The sequence below is a fragment of the Danio rerio genome, chromosome 19 (assembly GCF_049306965.1).
Source record: "Danio rerio strain Tuebingen ecotype United States chromosome 19, GRCz12tu, whole genome shotgun sequence".
NCBI lineage: Eukaryota > Metazoa > Chordata > Actinopteri > Cypriniformes > Danionidae > Danio > Danio rerio.
Window position 1 is genome coordinate 34,226,940 of NC_133194.1, and position 24,234 is coordinate 34,251,173.

Consider the following 24,234-nt stretch of genomic DNA (forward strand, 5'->3'; position numbering starts at 1 on the left):
TGTTTCTGTGTGGAGTTTGCATGTTCTCCCTGCGTTCGCGTGGGTTTCCTCCGGGTGCTCCGGTTTCCCCCACAGTCCAAAGACGTGGAACAGGTGAATTGGGTAGACTAAATTGTCCGTAGTGTATGAGTGTGTGTGTGGATATTTCCCAGAGATGGGTTGCGGCTGGAAGGGCATCCGCTGTGTAAAAACTTGCTGGAAAAGTTGGCGGTTCATTCCGCTGTGGCGACCCCGGATTAATAAAAGGGACTAAGCCGACAAGAAAATGAATGAATGAATGAGTGTCTTTAGAGGGAGAATTTTTTTTAGTTTTCCTCAAAATAGGCTGATGTGGGCATTGTAGCACTTTAAATGCGTGTAATGCCTGTTTCATTCATACTTGAGCAGAAATTCCATATATGCCTCACAAAAGTAGTAGAACATTACAGGATAAGGATAAAGGAATCCAGCTATTGCTGTAGTTGAATAAATGAAAATAAGATCTCAATAAACATAAAAAGGCTTTTACTGATCATCTACATGACTGGTACAAAAAAAGGTTCAAATGTGTTCTTCCCACCATAGTTATTTTCATAAGAATAAAGTCGAGTTATAATTCGGTGCTAACTGACATAGCATGTAATATTAGAAGCTATAAAATAATATCTAGATGCATTAACTCACTGTGATTTAACTTTTACAGAAGATGTGCCTGGCTATATCATATCTAGATAAATACGATATCTGTATGATATGTAGAAAGCTGGAACAATTTACGTTTTTCTGACTAATTCGCATCTATTTACACTGATATGATGCACATTTGATCGATTAGTTATTTTATTTCACCAAAACTACACACATTTTATACTGTGAAAACAAATATTAAGCTTCATCAGTAGTTAGAACTATTCCGTTTCGCAAAACAGCTGTATTATTACTCCCCCTACACACTGATTTTTAGTTATCTAAAGTTATGTAAATTACATTTGCCATAAAGCGCATTTGCCTGCAGTGTGAATGTAGTCATATAGTTGCAAAATCTCAGTCAACCTGGACTGGTCAGTTTAGGACCCAATGTTAGTCAATAAATTTTCAGAAAATGTCTCTCTTCTCCTCTTTTTACTGGATTTATTGGCATGGGTGTGAGTAAATGTTAACATTTGTTTCATTCTATAAAAGTATGATAAAACTTTATATAAAAAAGTAATTTAAAGTATTTTTTTTCTTAAAGACAGGTGTTCAGAGTAACATTTAAATTGTTGTTATTGATAGTGTGGTTTTCCCCGGGGTGCACTGGTTTCCCCCACAAATGCAAAGGCATGCGCTATAGGTGAATTGGGTAAGCTAAATTGTCCGTAGTGTATGAGTGTGTATGGATGTTTCCCAGTTGCAGTTGCAGCTGAAAGGGCATCCGCTGCGTAAAACATCTGCTGGAAAAGTTGACGGTTCATTCTGCTGTGGCGACCCCTTATTAAAGGTACTAAGCTGAAAAGAAAATGAATGAATGAATGAATGAATGAATGAATGAATGAATGAATGAATGAATTAATTAATGAAAGTGTAGTGGCATGGTGGCTTATTTGCATGGTGGCCTCACAGCAAAAAGGCCGCTAGTTCGAGTCCCGGCTGGGCCAGGTGACAATTCTGTGTGGAATTTGCATGTTCTCCTTGTGTTTTCATGGGTTAATTTCCCAGGTGCTCCAGTTTCCTCCGCAGACGTGGTATAATTATATGTGGTCACACTCTAACAAATGCTGGGTCATTTAAAATATGGACCAACCCAAACATTGGGTTAAAATTGGCCCTATCAATATAATTTAAAAAAATTAACATAGCAATAGGCATCAAGGTGGCGCAGTGTGTAGCATAATTGCCTCACAGCAAAAAGATCACTGGTTTAAGCCTTGACAGGGTCAATTGTCATTTCTGTGTAAAGCTTGCATGTTCTCCTTGTGTTGGCATGGGCTTCCTCCAGTGCTCCGATTTCCACCACAGTCAAAACACATGCGCTATAGGTGAATTGGGTGAGCTAAATTCTCCGTTGTAAATGAATGTGTATGGATGTTTCCCAGTGAAGTGTTGCTGCTGGAAGGGCATCTGCTGTGTAAAAACATATGCTGGATAAGATGGTGGTTCATTCCGCTGTGGCGACCCCAGATTCATAAAGAGACTAAGCTGAAAAGAAAATGAATAAATTAACCCAGCAGTTGGTTTATTCCATATTACACCCAAAATTGGGTTGTATTAGCCAAGCATTTTGTAGAGTGCACAGTCATGCCACAGACATGGGTATAGGCACAGCAAGAAGGTTGCTGGTTTATGTCCTGACTAGGCCAGTTGTCATTTCTGTGCAGAGTTTGCATGTTCTCCCTGTTTTGTTTCCTCCGGTTGCTCCGGTTTCCCCCACACTAAGACTGCTACTGTTAGTGTAAGCTAAATAAATGACATAAACGTTCTGTAAAAATTGTCACACTGAAATTAGCATGTGGTTGAGGTCATTTTATCATAAAAAGACGTTGCAACTCGAACCAGCAACCTTCTTGCTTTCAGGCAACAGTGCTAACCACTAATCCATCGTGCCGCCCCTGTTCTGTATTTACATGGTTATAATTTCTTTTAAATTCACAGCTAATTTACTAATCTAATTTGTGCTTCTGCTCACTCAGCTGCCCGTTAAGTCAAATCATTTATATTCAGCTCAAGTAGAAATGAGGTGCTGTCAAGTGTAAAGTTTAGTCTGAACTTTTTCAGAACTAGCAGCTGGTTTGGCAAAAGATTTATTTATTCAAAGCTGTTGCCTTATTTGCCTTGTGAATTCAGTGCCCGTTGCCTGCATGCTGGAAACATAACAGAGCCCCCGATTCTTGTTTAGTTAATGAGAAACCACAAACTTTAATGAAACTATTTCTCACATTCGCAAGATTACTCTCACTGCTCTTGAAACTAAACTCCCCAGTGGTTAAATCTGAAAACTATGCAGTCAAGCATAACTAAAACTCATTTTAAATTCATTAGGGCAACCATGTTGATTAATAAATGACTTCAGATATCTGGTTCATTGCCTTTGTCCTTTTAATGTTTAAGTAATTCAGCATAATCATCATTCAACGTGAACACAGATTAGTCCTGCACATATAAATCTATTTGTCTTCTGAACATATGTATTGTTTTGTCTTATCTAAAATATTTCTTCCCTTGACAACTTGTGAATGAAGCCATGCGCTTGTTTCTGTAATTAAAACTCTAGCGCCGCCTTGTGGTTCAATATGATCATTCAGTTCGAATCTTTTAGGCGTGACCCAGAACTGACATCTCAAGTATTTTAAGCCATGAATTGATAATAATAATGTATAATTTTTTAAACATAAAAACATTAGAGGTTTTCTTCTGATATGTCATGACAGATTATTTTATTTACTGATTTTATATAGTGCATGCATGCATGGTTTTTGCTTTTTGTTAAGCTCAAGGCATATCCATCATTCACTACTGTGCAATTGCTAACACGCCTTCTTCAGACACCAGAAATTGTATTATTTATCATGCAGACTTTGCTTCTTTCATAATTGATGCTTGCAAAGCTAGCCATGACTAGAGGGAGCTGAACTGAATGTGTGCATATATGGGTGTGGGATGTAAGTACATGGATGCATGTATTATATATATTATATACAGTATTTTACAATTTTCTATTTCTACTTTGTTGTTTGTACAACGTTAGATACCTTTCAACTTTTAGAACTTCCTTAATTATTTGTGGCATTTAATTGCAAGATGTTGGAACATGAGAGCATCACACAGTGGGTGCAGATTTGTTGGTTGTGATTTCCCATTCCAGCACATCCCAAAGGTGATCTATTGAACTCAAATCTGGTGACTGTGGAGAAGATTTGAGTTTAGTGAACTCACTATCATTTTTAGTTTGAGGTGATTTGAGCCTTGTGAAACATTATTTGTATTTTCTGACTGTTTTGTATTTCAATTAACATACTTAAAAAGCAATTCTATTCAAAGATTCAAATATATTATGTTCAATATATAAATAATTAACGTATAAATCGTAAGATATTCAAATATATTACTACTTAATTAAATCAATTTATTTTTTCTTTTTTTCCTTTTAATTATAATAATAATCATTCACAAATTTATCAGTTACAAAATAATATGTAATTAATATACAGTTATAAAATAACAACGACAACAATAATAATATAATCCTAAATGACATTAATTAAATATTTTCAATACATTAGATGCACAACAAGGCAGGATGCACAAGACAGACATACTCAAGGGGCCCTTGATGATGCTGGGAGGGGCACTTTTGTGTCCCTGTGCTGCGTTGGTGGTGGTGCCACTGCTACTCTCTCTCTACCAAATGCTACTCTCTCTCCAAATGTACAATTTATGTCAAATGAATTTTAAAATATCATATATTATTTTGATAGAGCATAATAGGCACTAATATGTGATTATGAATTCAGCTATGAGGGAGACGTTGCTTTCTGTAAATAGTAATGTAAGAAAAAATCCATCTATCCAAAATCATACTGTAAAAGGCCATGCAAGTAAATGCTATCACCGTCTTTGATGTGGTCCATCTTATAAAATGAATATAAATCAATGGGAGCTGTGCAGGAACGGGCTGCACCACTGCTGGAAAAAAGGGGGGGAGACACAATTAGTCACCTTGTACGCTCGACACCGCTGACAAGCTCCTGTACATTAGACCGGGCGCGAGACAGCCTTTCACTCGGCGCTGCGCGTAAAGGGACAACAGCAGCCAATCTGACTGAACCCACGCCCGCTCCTCATCCCTGAAGCCGCACTCTTTCCCTCAGAGCGTCGATCTGCTGACTCAGTGCCTTATCAGAACCAACCGGTTCCTCGCCACCGAATAAAGCTGAGACGCACCAGTCACCGACACAACTCCAGCCATGGCCAAAACTGCGATCGGTAAGACAAACCTTCCTTCATCTTGTTCGCCGGTTCGTGTCTCTTTGATGCATGATGCTGAGAGATTCACCATTATGATGCTGGAGAAAACGCGTTAGATATATGTAAAAAAGGATTTGGGTTATTATAAATCTGATGTCTCCATACACCCCATGCTGTTTTATTTTCAAATATGGCTGTGCGCCCAAGCTGCCTACTCACTTTTGCATAGAAAAGGGGGACTTCATGATTGTTAAAAGGTGTTTTTAAAATAATCTCACTTATGAAATGTACTTCAAATGTTTTAAAAGCCATAAATTGATTTTCTTATGGTGACAGTGCACCTGCCGGCTCCAGCATCTCCAGCATAATGCAGAAGGACCCCACCCAAGATCCTGCTCTGTGTTTCAGCCTTCAGAAAATCTATTAAAGCCTGTCAATTTCTGGCTTAGAGCAGTTCAGAGTGAAAGTAGTGATATGTTTTATTCATTTTTAGAAAATAAGCTAGGTGTGGCTGGTTTATTTATTTCAAAACAAAGCCGGAATTAAATACGACATGGTCGTTCATAAATCAGCCTTTCTGAAATTGCTTCAATCCTTACAAAATTCCTTAATTATTGACACAATTGATTGAATTTGCGTTTTCTGATGAGCTGGTGACTTTATCAAAGCATTTACCCTTTTTATGTTCTCCCACCTTCATGTATTCATAGAAGATACAATCTGACAATGTGTCATCATCAAAATAAAAAAATCAACTCATCCCCACCCATCACACAAATTTGTAAGATGTAATTGGGCATCCTTTCATACACACCATGTCCGAGACTGCAGCATCAGATGATTGATGTTTAAATGGAAGTGTGTCAGGGCTGAAGTCGTCTCGCCGGTAAGCATGTCTCAGTGCTGTTATCATTCTGGATTATGTTGTAGGCAGCCAAACTGGGGCATACCATAGACAAGGTGCGTGTCGGCTGTATCACATTAAGGCGAGACGCTTCAGGGCAGGGCACTCGTGGACTGTGGCTGAATGCCTCTATTTGAGCTGTCATGTTGCTTGAAATGTTCAATGACAACTTGGAAAGACATCTGCTTCGTAGTGTAATACCAGTTGCGTGCACTTAAGCCTGCTGTGAAATGCAATTACATGGGGCCGTGTCTCAAGGATATTCAGAACACACAAGGAATATCCTGACAAACACCAGTGGGAATACTTCCGATAATGAGAAAGAACATGACAGTCAATACAATCAATACTCTTGGAATATTAATAGGGCTTAAAAGAATCCGCAGATAGACCTTCGTGCATTTGCCAGCCTCTAAATTAAATAAAGAAAAAAATGAAGTCTTAATCGACAAATAATCAGTTGTCTCTGTGATTAGGGATTTGTATTAATGATTGAATAACTCTCCACAAACTCGTTTTCACCTGTCAAAATTGTGTATCATAACTTGTATGTATATAATAGCTTCTCACATTATCCCCACAAGTGTTTAGCATCTAAAATTACTGGATATGCAAAGGCAGAATGACTAATCCAATCAAGCCCCATTAATCAATGAACTAACAGGAAGTTTAAATATATATATTCAGCAGTGGTGCTCAGCACCAGGGTGGGGCCATTGCTTTTGAAGATAAATTATGTTAAGGGTTTTAATGTCAAACATATTTCATTCCACATGCATACATTGGCATAACTTTTCAGTTTCATATGAACCTGAGTCAGTTTCAGTGATTAGAATGAAGTGGTTTTAGCTTGAAAAGATGTGGTGAAAAGTCAGACCTTGGTTAGAGGGGGCATTTGGCCATCTGCAGTGGACAGAGCAAATATATATATATATATATATGTGTGTGTGTGTGAGAAAGAGAGAGGTAGGAGGGGCCGTTATTGATTACCAGGGTGGTCATGCTGATGCATTATCAAGCAAACCACACAAAGGACTTTTCGCTTGTCTACTGGGCAACAGAACCTGAATGCAAATTAAAATTCTTCTTTAATTTCTTTATTTAGCTCGGTGAACTATGCATAAAAGTGTGATATGTAAAAAAAAAATTAGAATTAGAATTATTTACTTGATGTAAATAGTATTCATATGTAAGAAATGTGTATGTTAGTATGTGTAAATTATATTTATCATATCAAATTATTTTCTTTTAACACTATATAATGGCAATTCCCAACTTTTTTTATTCAGTTAATTTGGATGAATTCATTTCATTTTTACATTGAAGTACAGTTTGGCCACACCCAGATGATGGGATTGTTTAGGGGTGGGGTTAAGGTCACACCTTGTTTCAAAACGTTGTACATTACAGTATGTACATTACAGTACCATTTTCATTGTTTCTGATTATGCTAACCTGTTTCTTGGTTGTTTTTACTTTTAACTGTATTTATTCCTACTTTTAGCTTAATTCTTTGCTAATTATGCTTATTGTTATTTGTTATTGTTATTATGCTTATTTGCTTATTGTTATATAGTTAGGTGAATGCTACATGTTAGTTGTTGTGTTTTTTGTGCCTTTCAGTTCATTTTCTAACATTTATAGACTGCTGCATTTATATAAAAATATGCATACCTAGTAGGGCGATGCAGTGGCGGAGTAGGTAGTGCTGTCGCCTCACAGCAAGACGGTTGCTGGTTCGAACCTCTGCTGGGTCAGTTGGCGGTTCATTTCGCTGTGGCGACCCCGGATTAATAAAGAGACTAAGCCGAAAAAAAATGAATGAATGAATATACATACCTAACCAAATATGAAATAAATATTGACTAATAAAAGAAAAGTTAGTAAAGATGCTGAATCAAGATAGTTATTTAATGTTATGTAACACATACAGCGGCATTTACTTTTAATATTTGTGGAGTTTTATATTATTACTTTATATCTTAATTTTAATTTCATTCATTCATTCATTTTCTTGTCAGCTTAGTCCCTTTATTAATCTGGGGTCGCCACAGCGGAGTGAACCGCCAACTTATCCAGCAAGTTTTTACGCAGCGGATGCCCTTCCAGCCGCAACCCATCTCTGGGAAATAATTTTAATTTCGTTTAATAATTTTTAATGGAAGTATATTTCAGAATCAGTTTATTCTAATACTTAATGTAATAAATGCATATATACATTGTGTTTGTGTGTTTAGAAAATAGTGAAATAATGATATATTACAGTCAGCCAGGTTACAATACAGTGAATTATTTCTTACTATTTACAGTAAGACAAGGTTTGCTACACATTATTGTCCCATTCCATCAATAATATTTGTGATTTTTTTTATTTTTTTTGACCAGTGGCCACAATAGCCACAGCTCAAGCCAAGGGTGTGGCTGCTTCTTTCTTTTTTTTAAATGACAAACCCTGTGATGTTTTCCGGCAGAATCTCTATATCAGATCACAGAATTGAACACGTACAGATTCAGTGGTCTGTGTGAGATCCTTTTCACCTGCTCACCAGCCGGCTGACCTGAATTACTTGCTTCACCGAGCTGTCTATCGTCCTTATCTCACTCTGACTAGACGGGAGAAGAGAAATGCCCACTGAGGTCCATTGCCACCTCCGCAATTTACCGGAAGAAATGGTTTGCTCCAGTAATTACTAATTAAAACCCACTACACCAAAAGCAGCCAGCCGGAGGGCTTTTAATCCTATAGCGGGAGTGAATACAGTGATTTCCTCCCCTCTTTTCTCCCATCCCGACGGTTTTCTCCATCCATTTGTGAGGGATTAATAAGCTCGTCGGGGAGTGAGAGGGAGTTGATCAGATTTTTCAGGCTCCTCTGGGCGGAAAGTAGGCTGCTGCTAGAAAACGCGATATCTTGCTGGAGATACCCAGGCGTTCACAGTTTGATAACACCGACATGGCTCTGCTGTCAAGATATTGATTTATAACTCACATGCACCAGCCTTGATAAACGCTGTCATGTGTGTGTGTGTTCAAGGAAAATCAGATGCATTATTGTGCTTCATGTATCATCTGCCCCCTTTGATGTTATGATTCAGGCTTGTTTGCACTTAAGCATTAAATGCCGGAAAAGAAAAGTGATTGTGAAGTCATGGATGAGGAATGATTGCGGTCTGAACTGTGGAAATGCATCTCACCATGTGTCTTTCTGGTTTTGTCGACTCACTCCCGCACACACACCTCTCAATAGTCTGAGTAAAAATGGATTCCAATAAATAATGTAGGACTGCTGGTTGGGTGGTGGGGGAAGGGTGGATCTTGTGGTGAACATTGTCTTGTTGGAAAGCAGAGCATGTGAGGACACGGCTGCTGGTTTGTCCTTCGAAAGCACATATGAAAAAAAAAGGGTTGCTTTATGGGGGATGTCAACAGTTTTTTGCTCTCAGAGATTCAGGCTGTCAATCAAAACAAACCAGGGTCCATGTCCATCTCTCTCTATCTCATATATATATATATATATATATATATATATATATATATATATATATATATATATATATATATATATATATATATATATATATATATATATATGTGTGTGTATATAATATGTATGTATGTATGTATGTATGTATATATAATATGTATGTGTGTGTGTGTGTGTGTGTGTGTGTGTATGTATATATATATATATATATATATATATATATATATATATATATATATATATATATATATGTATATATATATATATATGTGTATATATATATATATATATATATATATATATATATATATATATGTATATATATATATATATATATATATATATATATATATATATATATATGTGTGTGTATATATATATATATATATATATATATATATATATATATATATATGTGTGTGTATATATATATATATATATATATATATATATATATATATATATATATATATATATATATATATATATRTGTGTGTGTGTGTGTGTGTGTGTGTGTGTGTGTGTGTGTGTGTGTATGTGTGTATGTGTGTGTGTGTGTTAAGTATAGATTTCTTTAATTTATTTGTTTTGTTAATATATTTTAAATAGAATCCAGAAAAGGTATAAAGTTTAACAACATTTAATGAATAATCTGTTAATAACAACAAATTGTTGGGTTACAAAATATAGACAAACCCAATATGTACACAAACCCTATATCATACAAGTAGCATTGCGATGTGGCTGTATATTGGCACTGGTGGGCTGCAGGCTGAGGTCCTTAGTATCCCACCAGTGACAATATAGAGCCACATCTCACTGCTTAATCGACTACATAATAGTGTATATAAAAATGAAATTCTAAATAAGAGAAACTACTTTCTTCCGTCATTCATTCATATCTGCAGCTGACATCAGAGCAGCAGGAACCGTTGCTACTTTACCAACAACACTAGAGCTAGTGTTTGAATAATTCTCCAGCGTAATGTCTAAAATGTTGACAAAACAGGTGATTTTTCCCACAATTTAAGATTATAAGGCTAAACGGTATGAAACGTCATCAGTCTATAGAGATGTCTCTCAGTATTTCTCTGTTGCAATCGAGAGATCACAATAAGTAACCCTGAAAAAGCCAAAGCAGCACATACACTACCAGATTACTGTTGTGTTTGCGATAAGGAAAAACTGAACGCATGCGGGCATTTCTTTTTTCTTTCTGTTTACTGAACTAGTCTGCAGTAGCAAAAACAGGAGATGCATTAGAAAAAGATGGCCATCTCCGGTTTTAAGACTTTAAGTAGAGTCCCATCTCACACTCAACACACTACAATTACTATGGTATAAATACAGCACTACAACATACAAAAGAGAAAGATCGACTTAGAAAGTCACTTACCTGTTTCATAATGATTTGATCAGCTGTAGTTTTTAAATTACGCTGAGTTTTTCCTCTTCTAAGGGCTTATTATGCGGTCTCTGTTGCCATCCTGTGGCTGGACAAAGACAACTGGACAACAACACGGTGTCATTCAGAAATGATAAATATTTCAAAATAGGTATTATCCTTACAAATAAACTGCATTCTTGCAATCTAAACAACTGCATTCTCGACTAAAAAGATTCATAAGTACATTATGTTGTCCAACAGCTGCAATATTTGTCAAACTGTAGACTGCCCTCTGCTTGTTGCTTTGCTCTGCTGATATCTGCCAATCAGATTCAAGCAATAAGCATTTATCTGCAATAAGCATTACAATTTACTGCATATATGTACATAATATGTATGTATTGATCTGCATAATTGTCTTACTATTTATTCTATATATTTTATATAATAGTACCCTCTGGCTTAAAACGTAGATGATCTCTGTTATTTTCTGCAAAATTAGCGTTGCAGTTTTGAATAATCATTCCTAAAGAAGCACGAGAGAATCTGGGTCAATACTTTTGTTTGATGTGTTTCCCCGCAGCATACAAAGAGAAGATGAAGGAGCTTTCCCTCGTCTCCCTCATCTGCTCCTGTCTCTACCCAGAGGCACGCAAGAACATCATGGGCGAGTTTGAAGGTAGGAAATGAAAATGTAATACCAGTAATGAGACACAGTGGAGAAGGAATTCCCATTAATGTGCTGCGCTTTATAGTTTCTCATTCTGTCTGATCTTCATAATCTTTTTATTGGCCCGTATACGAGTAATACTTCACATTTATTGTCTTAACAGCTAATGTAGGTCAATAAATGTTCCGGATGACTGTTTAACAAAGTTTTACAAGCTCGTTTCATGAGTGAGAGGCTTTTTTATTGCATGGATATGGAAGCTCAAATTCTGCCAGTGTGTAGATCGAGGATATTTTAGTAAACAAAAATTAAGAGTAAAACTATTGGTCATGAACATTTTAGTTCACTGAAATAAAATGGGAAAATCACAATAAAGAAAAACTACAAGTAAATTAAACATTTACTGAAAAACTAACTAAAATAAAATAACATTTAGCAAAAGTTCTAAATATAATTATAAATTGTAATTATTTTTTAAACACTCATTCTGAAATCAAATGTAAGGTAGATGGTTTGTGTAGATGGCGCTTTTACAGATAAATACAAAAAAAATAAAAATCATACTTAAACAAATTAAAAATAGGCGTGTTATAGACTGTATATTATATTTAATATGACGAAGTTTGTCTGAATTGTTCATAATTTTTACTTTTATTCAGTTTATTTGCATTTGTAAGGTTTTTGTCAACATCTCTCAGGAAGAATGAGGGAACAAGAACTCAAATGCAAAAATAGATGGTTTAATAATAATTGAAATTAAAAAAAGGACAACAAACCCCAACCCTCTGAGAAGGAAAAGACATAACTAGAAGACAAATAAGCAAACAAACTTGGCTGGGCTGGCAAGACAGGACTAGAGCAGGAACACAGGGTGTATTGACGACGAACTAGCACAGGACAACCAAGAGGAGAATATAGAGGAAATATAATAACAAACAAACAAATAAACAAACAGGTGAACCTAATAAACTAATAATGGTTTAACAATTGAGGGTGGGACTTGACAATAGATGGGAGAGCACATGACACGCAAACAACACAAGCCATGTGCTCACTCAAAACAAGAATAGAACATGGAGCCAAATAGAAAAGTCATTATCGGCGTGTTCACATGAGGACACTAAAGCATGCGGCCACAATGTAAACACTGTGCCATGTGCTTAGACAACCCCAACATAAACAGATCCAAGACACGAGCACACAATAAATTAAAACACCTCAACGTGCGCTCACACATACAACGTGTATGTTTCATCTTAGCTCAATCCGGAACCAAAACTAACTAGACTGAGATGCTGAGAATGAAACAGCACGCTGCAGACAAAACAAACCCAAACACGAGAGCAAGCGAGCACGAAGCAGACGAACCGAGACTTCTCGAGCAGAGCACAACAAATAAGACAGACAGGACTAGTGTCTGGATTCTGCCATCAAAACAAGAATTGACAAGACCAAAGTGGCAGAATCCTGACAGTTTTGGGTTCAGGATTTGGTTCAACATTTTTAATTATTATTACTAAGAGAGTTTGCACAAAAAGAGTTCATCTAGTTGATGTGTTAGCCCAGTGATTAGTGCACCGACATATGGTGTGGCAGTGCTCCGGGCGTCTTGAGTTCGAATCCCACCTTGTGGACCTTTTCCGATTCCTACCCCCTGCTTTCTCTCTCACTTCACTTCCTGTCAGCTTACTGTTCTGTCAAATAAAGGCAAAAATGCTTAGAACTTAAATAAAGTTCATGTAGGATGTACAAACAATAAACTTTGCTTAGGTCGACTCCATAAATTAGAATAACTACAACTAAAACTACACTGTAAAACCCAACAGTCAACTTTATGAAATGAAATGAGTGTAGTTAGCTCAGGATTTACTGAAAGTTCATTCTACTCATTTGAACAGAGTTTTGAACTCAGCATTGAAGCTAAGGAGTTAATTAAATACATCATTACTTCAACTTCAACAAAGTTCACAGTACTCGTATAGATTAGTTTTTTTAACTCAAATGGCTTGATGATTCGGTTTCCTCAAACAGTTTGAGTTGCCCTAACTTATTGGGGTTTACAGTACTCAGTTAGTTTGAGTTCTCCTCATTTATTGGGTTTTACTGTGCTCAAACTTCTTCATTTACTCAAATGCATTAAGTAAACAGTACTCATTAGGAATAGTTTTTGAACGTAAATGGTTAGTTTCCTCAAATAGATTGTTTCCTTAACTTTTTGGTTTTGAGTTTTACAGTGTAAATATATACTAAAGAAACTAAACTAAAGAAATGTGTTCTGAAAAAATAATCTAAAAAAAACATTGATGAATTTATCTAAAACTAAACTAAAATGTACAGCAAATTTAAAATAGTATTTAAATAAAAACCTTATTTAATAATGCAAAACTACAGTTACCTAGGTGTTTAATAATATTGGCTGCTCTGTAAAAGCAAACAGTAAAAGTGAGTTACTTTCACTCAAATTTCTCTCTTTAATAGAGACAAACTAATTTAACTCTTTAATAGAGACCAATCCTAAACTGACTGAGTATAAGTGGATCACAAACATGAAACTTAATAAACTAAAGTTCTACTAACCAAAAATGGCATGTTATAGACTGTATGTTATATTTGATATGACGAAGTTTGTCTGAATTGTTCATAATTTATTTATTTTTTATCCATTTTGTTTGCATTCGTACGGTTTTGGGTTCAAGATGCACAATAAGTTTGCACAATAAGACTTCATGTAGGATGTGCAAACACTAAACTTTGCTTTGGTCAACTTTATAAACTATAATAACTAAAATTAAAACTAAATGTGTAAAAACTAAATAGAAATGTGTTGTTAAAAATGAACTAATATAAAGCTAACAAAACCATTAATGAAACTCTAACTAAACTTAAACTAAAGTGTATAGAACATTTAAAAATAGTTTTGAAACAAAAACTAATTTAAGAGTGTGAAGCTATAAATACTTGGGTGTAGATAAATTTTACAGTAAAATCAATGAGTTTATTTCAGTCAATTCTCACCCAAACTTAATAGAAACAAGTTACGTGAACTCTTTATGTATTATATTTAATATGAAGAAGTTTGTCTGAATTCTATATAATTGTTTTATTTGCATTTGTATGGCTTTGGGTTTAGGATCTGGTCAAAGATTTCATTTTTATAATTAAGAGGTTTGCATAAAACTAATTCATGAAGGTTGTGCAAACATTAAACTTTGCTTTATTTGACTCCGTAGACTATAAGAACTGAAGCTAAAACTGAAAGTAAAAATGAAATTTAAATATAAATGGGTTCTCAAAATTCTAAAGTTAGTACTAAAACTAACAAAACCAATAACGGATCTGACTTAAATTTACTTAAATTTCATTCAAACCTAATAGAAACAAGTTACACGAACTCAAATTTTGATTATATTAAGGTGAAACTAATGGATAACAATTAGTAGTAAGTAGAAACAGTTAGTTTCTACTAACTTAAAGATTTGTTGATTTACTTACAGTGAGTGTCGAGGCAGTAAGTTTCTCCAAATGTTTTGCGTAATCTGAATTAATCAGACCTTAGAGTATGCATGTAGAAATGACATCTATATCATTGTGTTTTGCATGCACAGACATGGAGGTTAAGGCCATTAATAAGCGGGCTTCAGGCCAGGCCTTTGAGGTTATCTTGAAGCCTCCTTCTCCAACAACTGAAGGAGGCTACAGCATCACTTCACCTCCGAAGAAGAGGGACATGTCACTGGAGGACATCCAGAAGAAGCTGGAGGCAGCTGAGGACAGGAGGAGAGTGAGTGACCCGTTCATCTCAATTATACACGACTGGTCAAAAGTTTGGGCTCAGGATATTATAACTGTTTTTATGATGTCTCGTCGAGGCTGCATTAATTTGATCAAAAATACAATAAAAACATGAAAATTATGTGATTCAAACTAAATTCACCACAGCTTTCAGTGTCACATGATGCATACTACTGTAATTGGGTATTTTTTCTCATGAATTGTAATTAACTAAGTTGTTTTAAGAATGTGTACTTTTACTTTCACTTGAGTACATTCTTAGTGCTGTATCAGTACTTTTAATCCACCACTTTCCTTCAACCTGCAGTCACTACTTTTTTTTTTGTATATGGAGATTAGAAAAATCAGTCATGTGACTTCTGTCCATTCAAATTTTATATAGAAGGTAAATCGCATCATAATGAACTACCTCAAGACATGGGGGATATAATTGCAGAAAACTACAGAAATTCTTTACACTCATTGACCCTGAGACTGTTTAGATGCATGTCACTGATAAGAAAATGACAGATGTTTTCTGTATAATGACCGAAATGGACTTAAAACACCCAATAGACACAAGATGTCTACATGACGCCAGAATAACATTGTGCCCCAATGTCATCAAAGACATCAAAACCCAACGTCAGACTTTTCATTGTCCAACCTGGAATCAACCAAATATCAATGTCTAATGATGTTACAGCTTGACGTTGTGTGAACGTTACCATTATGACGTCATGTTGGAGTTTGGTTGCCATACCTGATGAATAAATGTCAGTATTTGACATCAATATGACGTTGGTTTAAGATGTTAATCAATGTTGAATTTTGTTCCCTTTCTAACACAACCTTGAATCAACCAAAAATCAACGTCACTTGACGTAGTTATTGGACATCAAAATAACGTTGCCCTTAGAAGCTGGCTAGACATTGAATTTTGGTTACCTGACATCACAACCTAAATCTAACCTAATATTAACATCTAATGAAGTTATGTGCCTGCTGGGTAATCACTAAATGCACTACAGAATGTTACATTTACACACATCCACAATTTACATGTAAATGCATCAGCTTTTTTTTATAGTGTAATACTACTCTTGAGTACTTATGAATGGTCTACTTTTTACTTATATTTTGAGTAATATTTACAACAAATACTTTTACTACTACATTTTTAGGCAAGTGATGATACTTATACTTAAGTATAATTGTTCAGTACTCTTTACACCACTGATTGTTTAGGTTTAGAAAACTTTATTGATCCCGCAGGAAATTGCTTACGTAGTGACTGCCATAACACCACAAAAGTATAGTGTTTTGTGACCACAAAACCAGTCATACGTGTGTGTCTTTTTGAAATTTAGACATATACATAACCTGAAAGCTGAATAGACAAGTTTCCATGAATGTATGGTTAGGATTGGACATTATTTGGTCGACATCGAATCGGAGAGTTTAAAAATTCTGAGAAGTGCGTGTAATACACCAAATGAGCAACAGGTGCATGACTGGAACTTGTAGTCCACATACCGACGGATATGCAGTCCATTAGGGATCTGCACAGGCTGGATTGTTGGTGACCATGATAATTATATTATATAGACCATTTTGAGGAATGTAAACAAAAACAATGGTCCGAACGTATTTCCTGTTTTACATTTTTAATTTCTGTAGCTTTCGAGAATCCAAAAAGGTCCACATATTGATAAATAATGTTATGACAGCTGTTTCAACATTATGTTATGATTGGATTGCCTCTTGTTACAGTTTTGAAATAGTTTTATAATAAGCAGGAAATGTTCATGGGCCAATGACATGACTACATTTAAATGGTCTATAAGAAAGGATCATGTGATACTGAATGCTTAAGTAATAATAATAAAGCTAAAAATTTAGGAATGAATTACATTTGAAACTAAAGTAAATAAAATATATTTTAAATGGAAAGAATATTTCACAACTGTAAAGATTTTACTGTGTTTTTGAACAAATAAATGCCTTGGTGAGCAGAATAAGCCTTTTTAACATTTAAAATTGATCCCAAAGTTCTGAATGATTGATTGTCCATATCTGTCTTATAAAACTTAAAGCAATATATTACATAGAATTTTACAGATTTTTTTTTATTTGTTAGTCTTTCTTTTTTGCTTACTCTACTCCTCCTCTCTAGTCCCAGGAGGCTCAAGTCCTGAAGGCTCTGGCTGAGAAGCGTGAGCATGAGCGGGACGTCCTGCTGAAAGCCATGGAGGAGAACAGTAACTTCAGCCGGATGGCAGAGGAAAAACTGATCCTGAAGATGGAGCAGATCAAGGAGAACCGTGACGCACACCTTGCAGCCATGATGGACCGACTGCATGAGAAGGTCAGGACTCAAAAATAAACCAATTACTAATTTTTCTGTTAGTTTGTCATCAAATATGTCAAATATACAGTAAAAAAGTTACACTGTGAAATATTTATACAATTTAAAACAAGTGTTCATAAAAAATATGTTGCTTTCATCTTCATCTTGTGGAAACTGTGGCTTTTCTGTAGCATTGACTAATGAAATATAATTATTTGGTAAAATTACAAATTTAGATATCTTATGTGGGTTTCCTCCGGGTGATCCGTTTTCCCCACAGTCCAAAGACAAGCGCTATAAACAAATATGCGCTTTAATTAAATATAATTACTAACCACAAACAATTTAATGTCTTAAAATTAGATTTTATTATTGTTTATATTTATGTTTAGTCATTTAAATATAAACACACAAGTATTAAAAAGGTATGGAAGTTGTCACACTAACTGTTTATGCATCCAACATGTACTTTCTTGAGGATTGTCATTCTATAACTGTAAATAGGAAATAGCTTTTTTTTACAGGATATAAGTTAAAACAAGGCGAGACGGCGGCTCAGTGGTTAGCACTGTCACCTCACAGCAAGAGGGTCACTGGTTTGAGTCACGGCTGGCATTTCTGTGTGAAGTTTGCTTGTTCTCCCCATGTTGGCGTGGGTTTCCTCTGGGTGCTCCAGATTCCCCCTACAAGTCTAAAAACATGTGGAATAGGTGAATTGGGTAAGCTAAAATGTCCGTAGTGCAATTACTAGCAACTAGCAAAAACTAGTTTTTATATTTTTGAGTCTAGAGACTTGAATTGAATGTAGTAAATTCATGGGATCATTTTTAAAACAATGTCTCGTATCAATTGTGAGCTTGTCATATTATATTGTGGTGTAAAATTCGACATTCTACAGAGTAAAACAGTCGTTTGCGAGCTACAAAGTATAAATTAAAGTATATTTAATTGGGGCTGGGGACAGCACGGTGGTGCAGTGGGTAGCACAATCGCCTCACAGCAAAAAGGTCACTGGTTCGAGCCCCAGCTGAGTCAGTTGGCATTTCTGTGTGGAGTTTGCATGCTCTCCCCGTATTTGCATGGGTTTCCTCCGGGTGCTTTGTTTTCCCCCACAAGTCCAAAGACATGCGCGAATAAGTGTGTATTGATGTTTTCCAGTACTGGGTTGCAACTGGAAGGGCATCCACTGCATAAAACATTTGCTGGATAAGTTGGCGGTTCACTCCAGATTAATAAAGGGACTAAGCCAAAAAGAAAATGAATGAACAATTGGGGCTGGACTGTGATTCTATAGCCTTTAAAATATGATCAAATGATTCTTGTTCTTGGTCTTTTTATTTTGTATATAAACTCTTATCACACTAAACGACATTTTAGTGGCATCCTCTGTGAATCATGGTAAAAGTGTATGATAGTCGTTATCTGTCAAAAATAAACTAAAAAGTAATATTTTCTCCGGAATATACAAATTAAATTTAGCGCTCCCACAAGAGGGCGCTAAACTAAAATAAAACTGTTGATACTAGAAGGCATGCAGTGTTACAAGTCCAGATTAAGTCTATCAAATCTCTAAATTGCTATTATCATACTATTTTGCCCTCCTCACTCTCAAATTCTCTCTATTATATATCTATCCTCAGATCAGATGACTTATTAATATCTCTTTAATTTTTGTTTGATTTGTCCCTCATGTTTATCTTTTTTTAATTCTTCATTGGCACCATTGTAAAAAATCTAATGATTATTATTATAAATGATATGTAGCAATGTATCATTCTGTTATAAAATAAATGTTTAAAAAAAAGTAGAAGGAATGCAGTTGCGGTCTGAACTTAAGGAGAATTATTAATATTATTTATTAAATTAACCATTGAATTACATTTTTATTTTTATTTTTCATCTTTCTTTGTTGTCTACAAGTGAATTTATCTTTAGCTTTACATTACACATATCACAGAAAACAGGCAACACAAATACATTCAATATCATCACATCAAGAATATTATACACTCAATTAAACCCTATTTATACTTAAAACCCAATATTTAAAATTGTAATGGCAGTCGGCACAAAGGACATTTGATACACTTTACTTGAGGTTGCCTGTAACGTCTTTTTGATGGCAAGAGCTGAAACTTTATATTTAAGTGATGGGAACAATCTTCAATAATGACGTGATCTCTGTTTAATTCTCATTAGATACATTTTCTTTATTTGTCTTTGTGCTTTACCTACAATTGCACTGGCAATTTTTACTATTCAACACAATTTTCTTAATCAATCAGCAATCTATCTAAAACTACTATTATTTGTACAGTAAACTCGCTTTCCCAATATTTATTAAGTTCTTCTTTAACTGGAAGAGTCTCAGTTTAACCCCTTAGTGAACCCCAGTATACAACCTTTAGCTCTTTTACATTTCTAAACATGCTTTGAATTTCCACCTGCAGCATTGAGAATAATTATATGCTGAAGGTTCCACATCCTGTTCTCAAGGACTAATATTTTATCCTGTCTTATTTCTTAAGCAAAGATGTCAATGTCAATTTTATTTATATAGCACTATTATATACAACCAAAGGTTGACCAATGTGCCAAACAATACAAATCACAAAGAACAAGTATAAAATTATAGCTAAAAACAAACAATTCTCACTAGTAAACTGAAAAATCAAAAAGCTAAGTTTTCAATCCAGATTTAAAAACAGACAGAGTTGATATGGACCTAATACAGAGGGCCAGAGCATTCCACAAGGTAGGACCAGCTACTGCGAAAGCCAGGTCACCTCTGCATTTCAGCCTCGACTCTGGGATGTATAATAGTCTCTAGTTAGATGACCGAAGAGACCGACCAGGCTGATGTTCAGTCAACAGGTCTGACAGGTAAGGAAGGAGCCAGGCCATTTAGTGATTTAAAAACCAAGAGAAGAATTTTAAAAGTGACACAAAAGTGATTAGGCAACCAGTGCAAAGAGCGCCAAAACTGAAGTGATGTGGTCATATTTTCTGCTACCGTTTAAAAGCCTTTCAAGCAGCATTTTGAACTCACTGTAGGTGGGATCGAGTTGTCTGACTGATCCCAAAGTATAGCGAATTACAGTAGTCCAATCTAGAAGTAACGAAAGCATTAATTATTTTTTCAAAATGTTTTCTAGATAAAATAGGTTTGATTTTTTTAAAAAGTCAAAGCTGAAAAAGCAGGAATTGACCACTGAGATAACCTGTTTATCAAATCTCAAGCCATCATCAAAGATAACACCCAGATTTTTTACCCAAGGCTTCACAGGAAAACCTGATTCTCCGAGATCTACTGGTGGGGTCCTAAAGAATTTGACAGGGCGAACACAATTTTTTCAGTTTTACTCTCATTGCTGATCAAGATGTTGATGCCAAATTGTACACTGTACTGCCATTACATATTACTGGTCTAGGCATTGTGCAGTATACTGTTTTCAATTATTGTGAATTTTGTTGCCATTTGTCTGTTATTTTCTTTATGTGTGTTGCATAATTTCCATCCATATACTCCAAGCATTGATCAACTTCTTGATCAGTTTTCTGCTCTGATCTCAAGCCTAGGCAAATAACTGAAAAAGCATCAATCAGAGGCCACATTTTTATAATGTCATCATGTAGACGTCTTACAAAGTGTTTTACAGTATTTTAAAATACCAAAATACAAGACACTAAAGTGTTTTGATACAAAATAATAAACCATTTTCATAAACCCTGTCAAATACAAATGACAAAATACTTATTTGTATTTGAAATACTTCTATCATAAATACTGCCCATCCCTGGTGAACACAAGGAGAATATGCAAACTCCACGCAGAAATGCCAATTGACCCAGCCGGGGCTTGAACCAGTGACCTTCTTGCTGTGAGGCGATTAAGAAGTTTTATTCATATTGTTAATTAAATTACCCTTTAAATTGCATTTTATCAACACCTACCCCAACCCACACTGTAATGTAAAAATAGTAGGTATTGTTGTACAGCCTAACAAAATTCATGCTTTATTGATGTGCAAATCTACAGCTGTATCCCTTCTAGACCAAATAAAACCCCTCCTAACTGCATTAAAACTGCTCTAAACTGTTAACACATTCCCTGTATCATTTCTCTGTGTGTTTTCAGGAGAAGCACGCTCAGCTGGTGCGCAGAAACAAAGAGCTGAGGGAAGAACTGACAGCATGAGCACATCTCTACATCCCCCACCCCCGTCCCAATACCTGCGACCCCACCCTTCTCACCCCGCCACCGCTATCCCATGTAGAAAAGAGCCTCTGACACCCCAAATCCAACCCCCCTTCTGCCCCGTCCCGCCCAGGCCAAGGGAATCGACCCGCCCCCCTTACCAACCGCATCCTCCCCATTATAGTCCATAAGACAAAAGGAACACAATGTTTTTGATCAATTCCAAACCAGTCAAAGTGGGTGTGGTTTTTTTGTAAATACTTCCTGTTTGTTTTATATGAGACGATGAAAAGTATTGCGGTGTGCCATTTTTTATAAGTTTCTCTCTGTATCTTTCTCTTTTAGTGGATGTACTTGTTTCTTCTTCTTCTTCTTCTTCTCTTTTTCTCGATCAAATCTGCTACAGTTTCTCTCGTACCAGGCTTTGGTGTTTGTGAGTTTGCTGGATAGCTGACATTTGCAACGTCTTCTTGAAACCCAACGTTCTCTGATGTCTGTTTGGAAAGAATAAAAGACACCACAGTACAGTACCGTACAGGTTGCAAACAATATTTACAAACAGTCTCTTACAAAGTCTTCATACATCCATACAGTGGCATATAGTAATGACACAAAGACACACACACACACACTCATATAAATGAGTTTAGTCAGCATGATTTCCATGTTGCTCAAGAGGAGTTGTGAAATTAGCCATGGTTAAGTCATATGATGTCTCTTGACCCGTGTTTGACCAGTCTGGGTTGTATTTGTACTGACAGCGTAACAGAAACTGAGTTCTTGAGAATTGGGTATTGTTCTGATTCTTCAAAGAATTTTTGGAGGGTGTTAAAATTGATGTGTAAGTGTGTGTGTGTGTGTGTGTGTGTGTTTCGAGAACAGTGCGGGTGGACGGTGTTATAATGTGCCATTGCTCTTGTGTAAGTCACCAAACCAGCCCACCCTCATCTTTCTCCTCCTCCAGCTGTGTGTTTTCTTCCCTTCACACATGTAACTTTGGGAGCAAGCTGTGGTGAATAAAGGCTTGGGATTCTTGGAATGAGAATATCTGTGTTTGGTTCTGCTTTATTTCATACAACTTGTATTAACACACACACACAAAACATTTTTATTATGAATAACTTATGAACTTAAAGCGCAATACCTTTGTTTACCAACAGATGGCAATAAAGACTTATAAAAATAATAATGAGATGACAAGAAAATACGAATCTTTTATTTATTTTCCTCAGCTTAGGCCCTATATCATCAGGGGTCGCCACAGCAGAATGAACCGCCAACTTATTCAGCATATGTTTTACAAAGCGGATGGCCTTTCAGCTGGAACTCAGTACTGGGAAACAGCCATAAACACTCATTCACACTCATACACTATGGCCAATTAACACACACCACGCAAACACAGGGAGAACATACAAACTCCACACAATGCTAACTGACCCAGCCGGGACTCGAACTAACCTTCTGAGGCGACAGTGTCTGTCAGTCTGTGTCGCTCCTGGATTTGCAGTAGTAGCCTATTATTTATGCATGATAATCCCACATGAAAAAAAACAATATTTAGGGCCTACGTGTATTTGTACAACACTTTGTAATTCAACTGTCTCTCATTTTCAACTTGAGCTTCCACTAATGGATAAAAAAAACGAAATGTTCGTCGCGACTATATCGTCTTCACTGATATGACGACCAGTTGAGAGCTGCTGCACTCATCTTAAAATCCTATAACCGCTTTTATAACGAGCCCATGACTAAATTCCATTTGTTCAAGCTAACGTGAGCCAAGTGAGAGGGGATGAAGTAACGACTGAGGTAAAGTTAAAGTTTATAGGTTGAATTAATCTAAGAATGATAAAAGCTTGCTAAATGCTTAATCATGCTAGTTACATGTTCTCTAAACATTGTGCTTCATCATGCTGCTAGGTACATGTTAGCAATCTAAATCTAAAAAACATCTATCTATCTATCTATCTATCTATCTATCTATCTATCTATCTATCTATCTATCTATCTATCTATCTATCTATCTATCTATCTATCTATCATTAAAAAAAAATTGAATTATGTAAAAGAAAATGTGTATTTGTAGGAACAAAGAGTACTCAAATATTCAAACATAAATATACCTAAGATGCCAGATGTTGATACAATAATTTATTTTGGCTATGTTAGTACGGTAATATTATAGTTGTGCACCACATTTATTATAGTACATTAAATAAAACTTTACCTCTATTTGCAAATATATACAATATAGGTAAGCTTGACTCTAATTCAGAGATGCCCAAACTAGGGCCTGTGGGCCAAAGTTGGCTCATGGTATGTCATGGCCTTTTATTTGGCCCATCATCCCATCTGAGAAGAGAAAGAGAATGATGGGGATGGTTAAGAGACTGTCATTTCTAAATTAATGTAACATTTTGTTTGTTTGTTCATTTCATTGCTATTAAAACCTAACTGAAATGAAATGTTTTAAAATGTTTTAAATTATTCAGATTTTTTCCTAAAAGTACATACTGTCACCTGACGGGTAGAAGACAATGCAGA

General features: G+C 35.7%; 1 protein-coding gene across 3 annotated transcripts; it reads left to right on the top strand.

Moving 5' to 3' along the window:
* The first annotated feature begins 4,694 nt into the window (after positions 1-4,694).
* stmn2b (stathmin 2b) lies at positions 4,695-22,732 on the top strand. 3 transcript variants are annotated; one of them, NM_001024222.1, is given in 6 exon segments: positions 4,883-4,941; positions 11,282-11,377; positions 14,974-15,149; positions 17,316-17,507; positions 21,628-21,698; positions 21,855-22,732. In NM_001024222.1, coding segments are annotated over 5 exon segments (543 nt in total). In that variant the 5' UTR covers positions 4,883-4,922; the 3' UTR covers positions 21,688-21,698; positions 21,855-22,732.
* Positions 22,733-24,234: the final 1,502 nt, after the last annotated feature.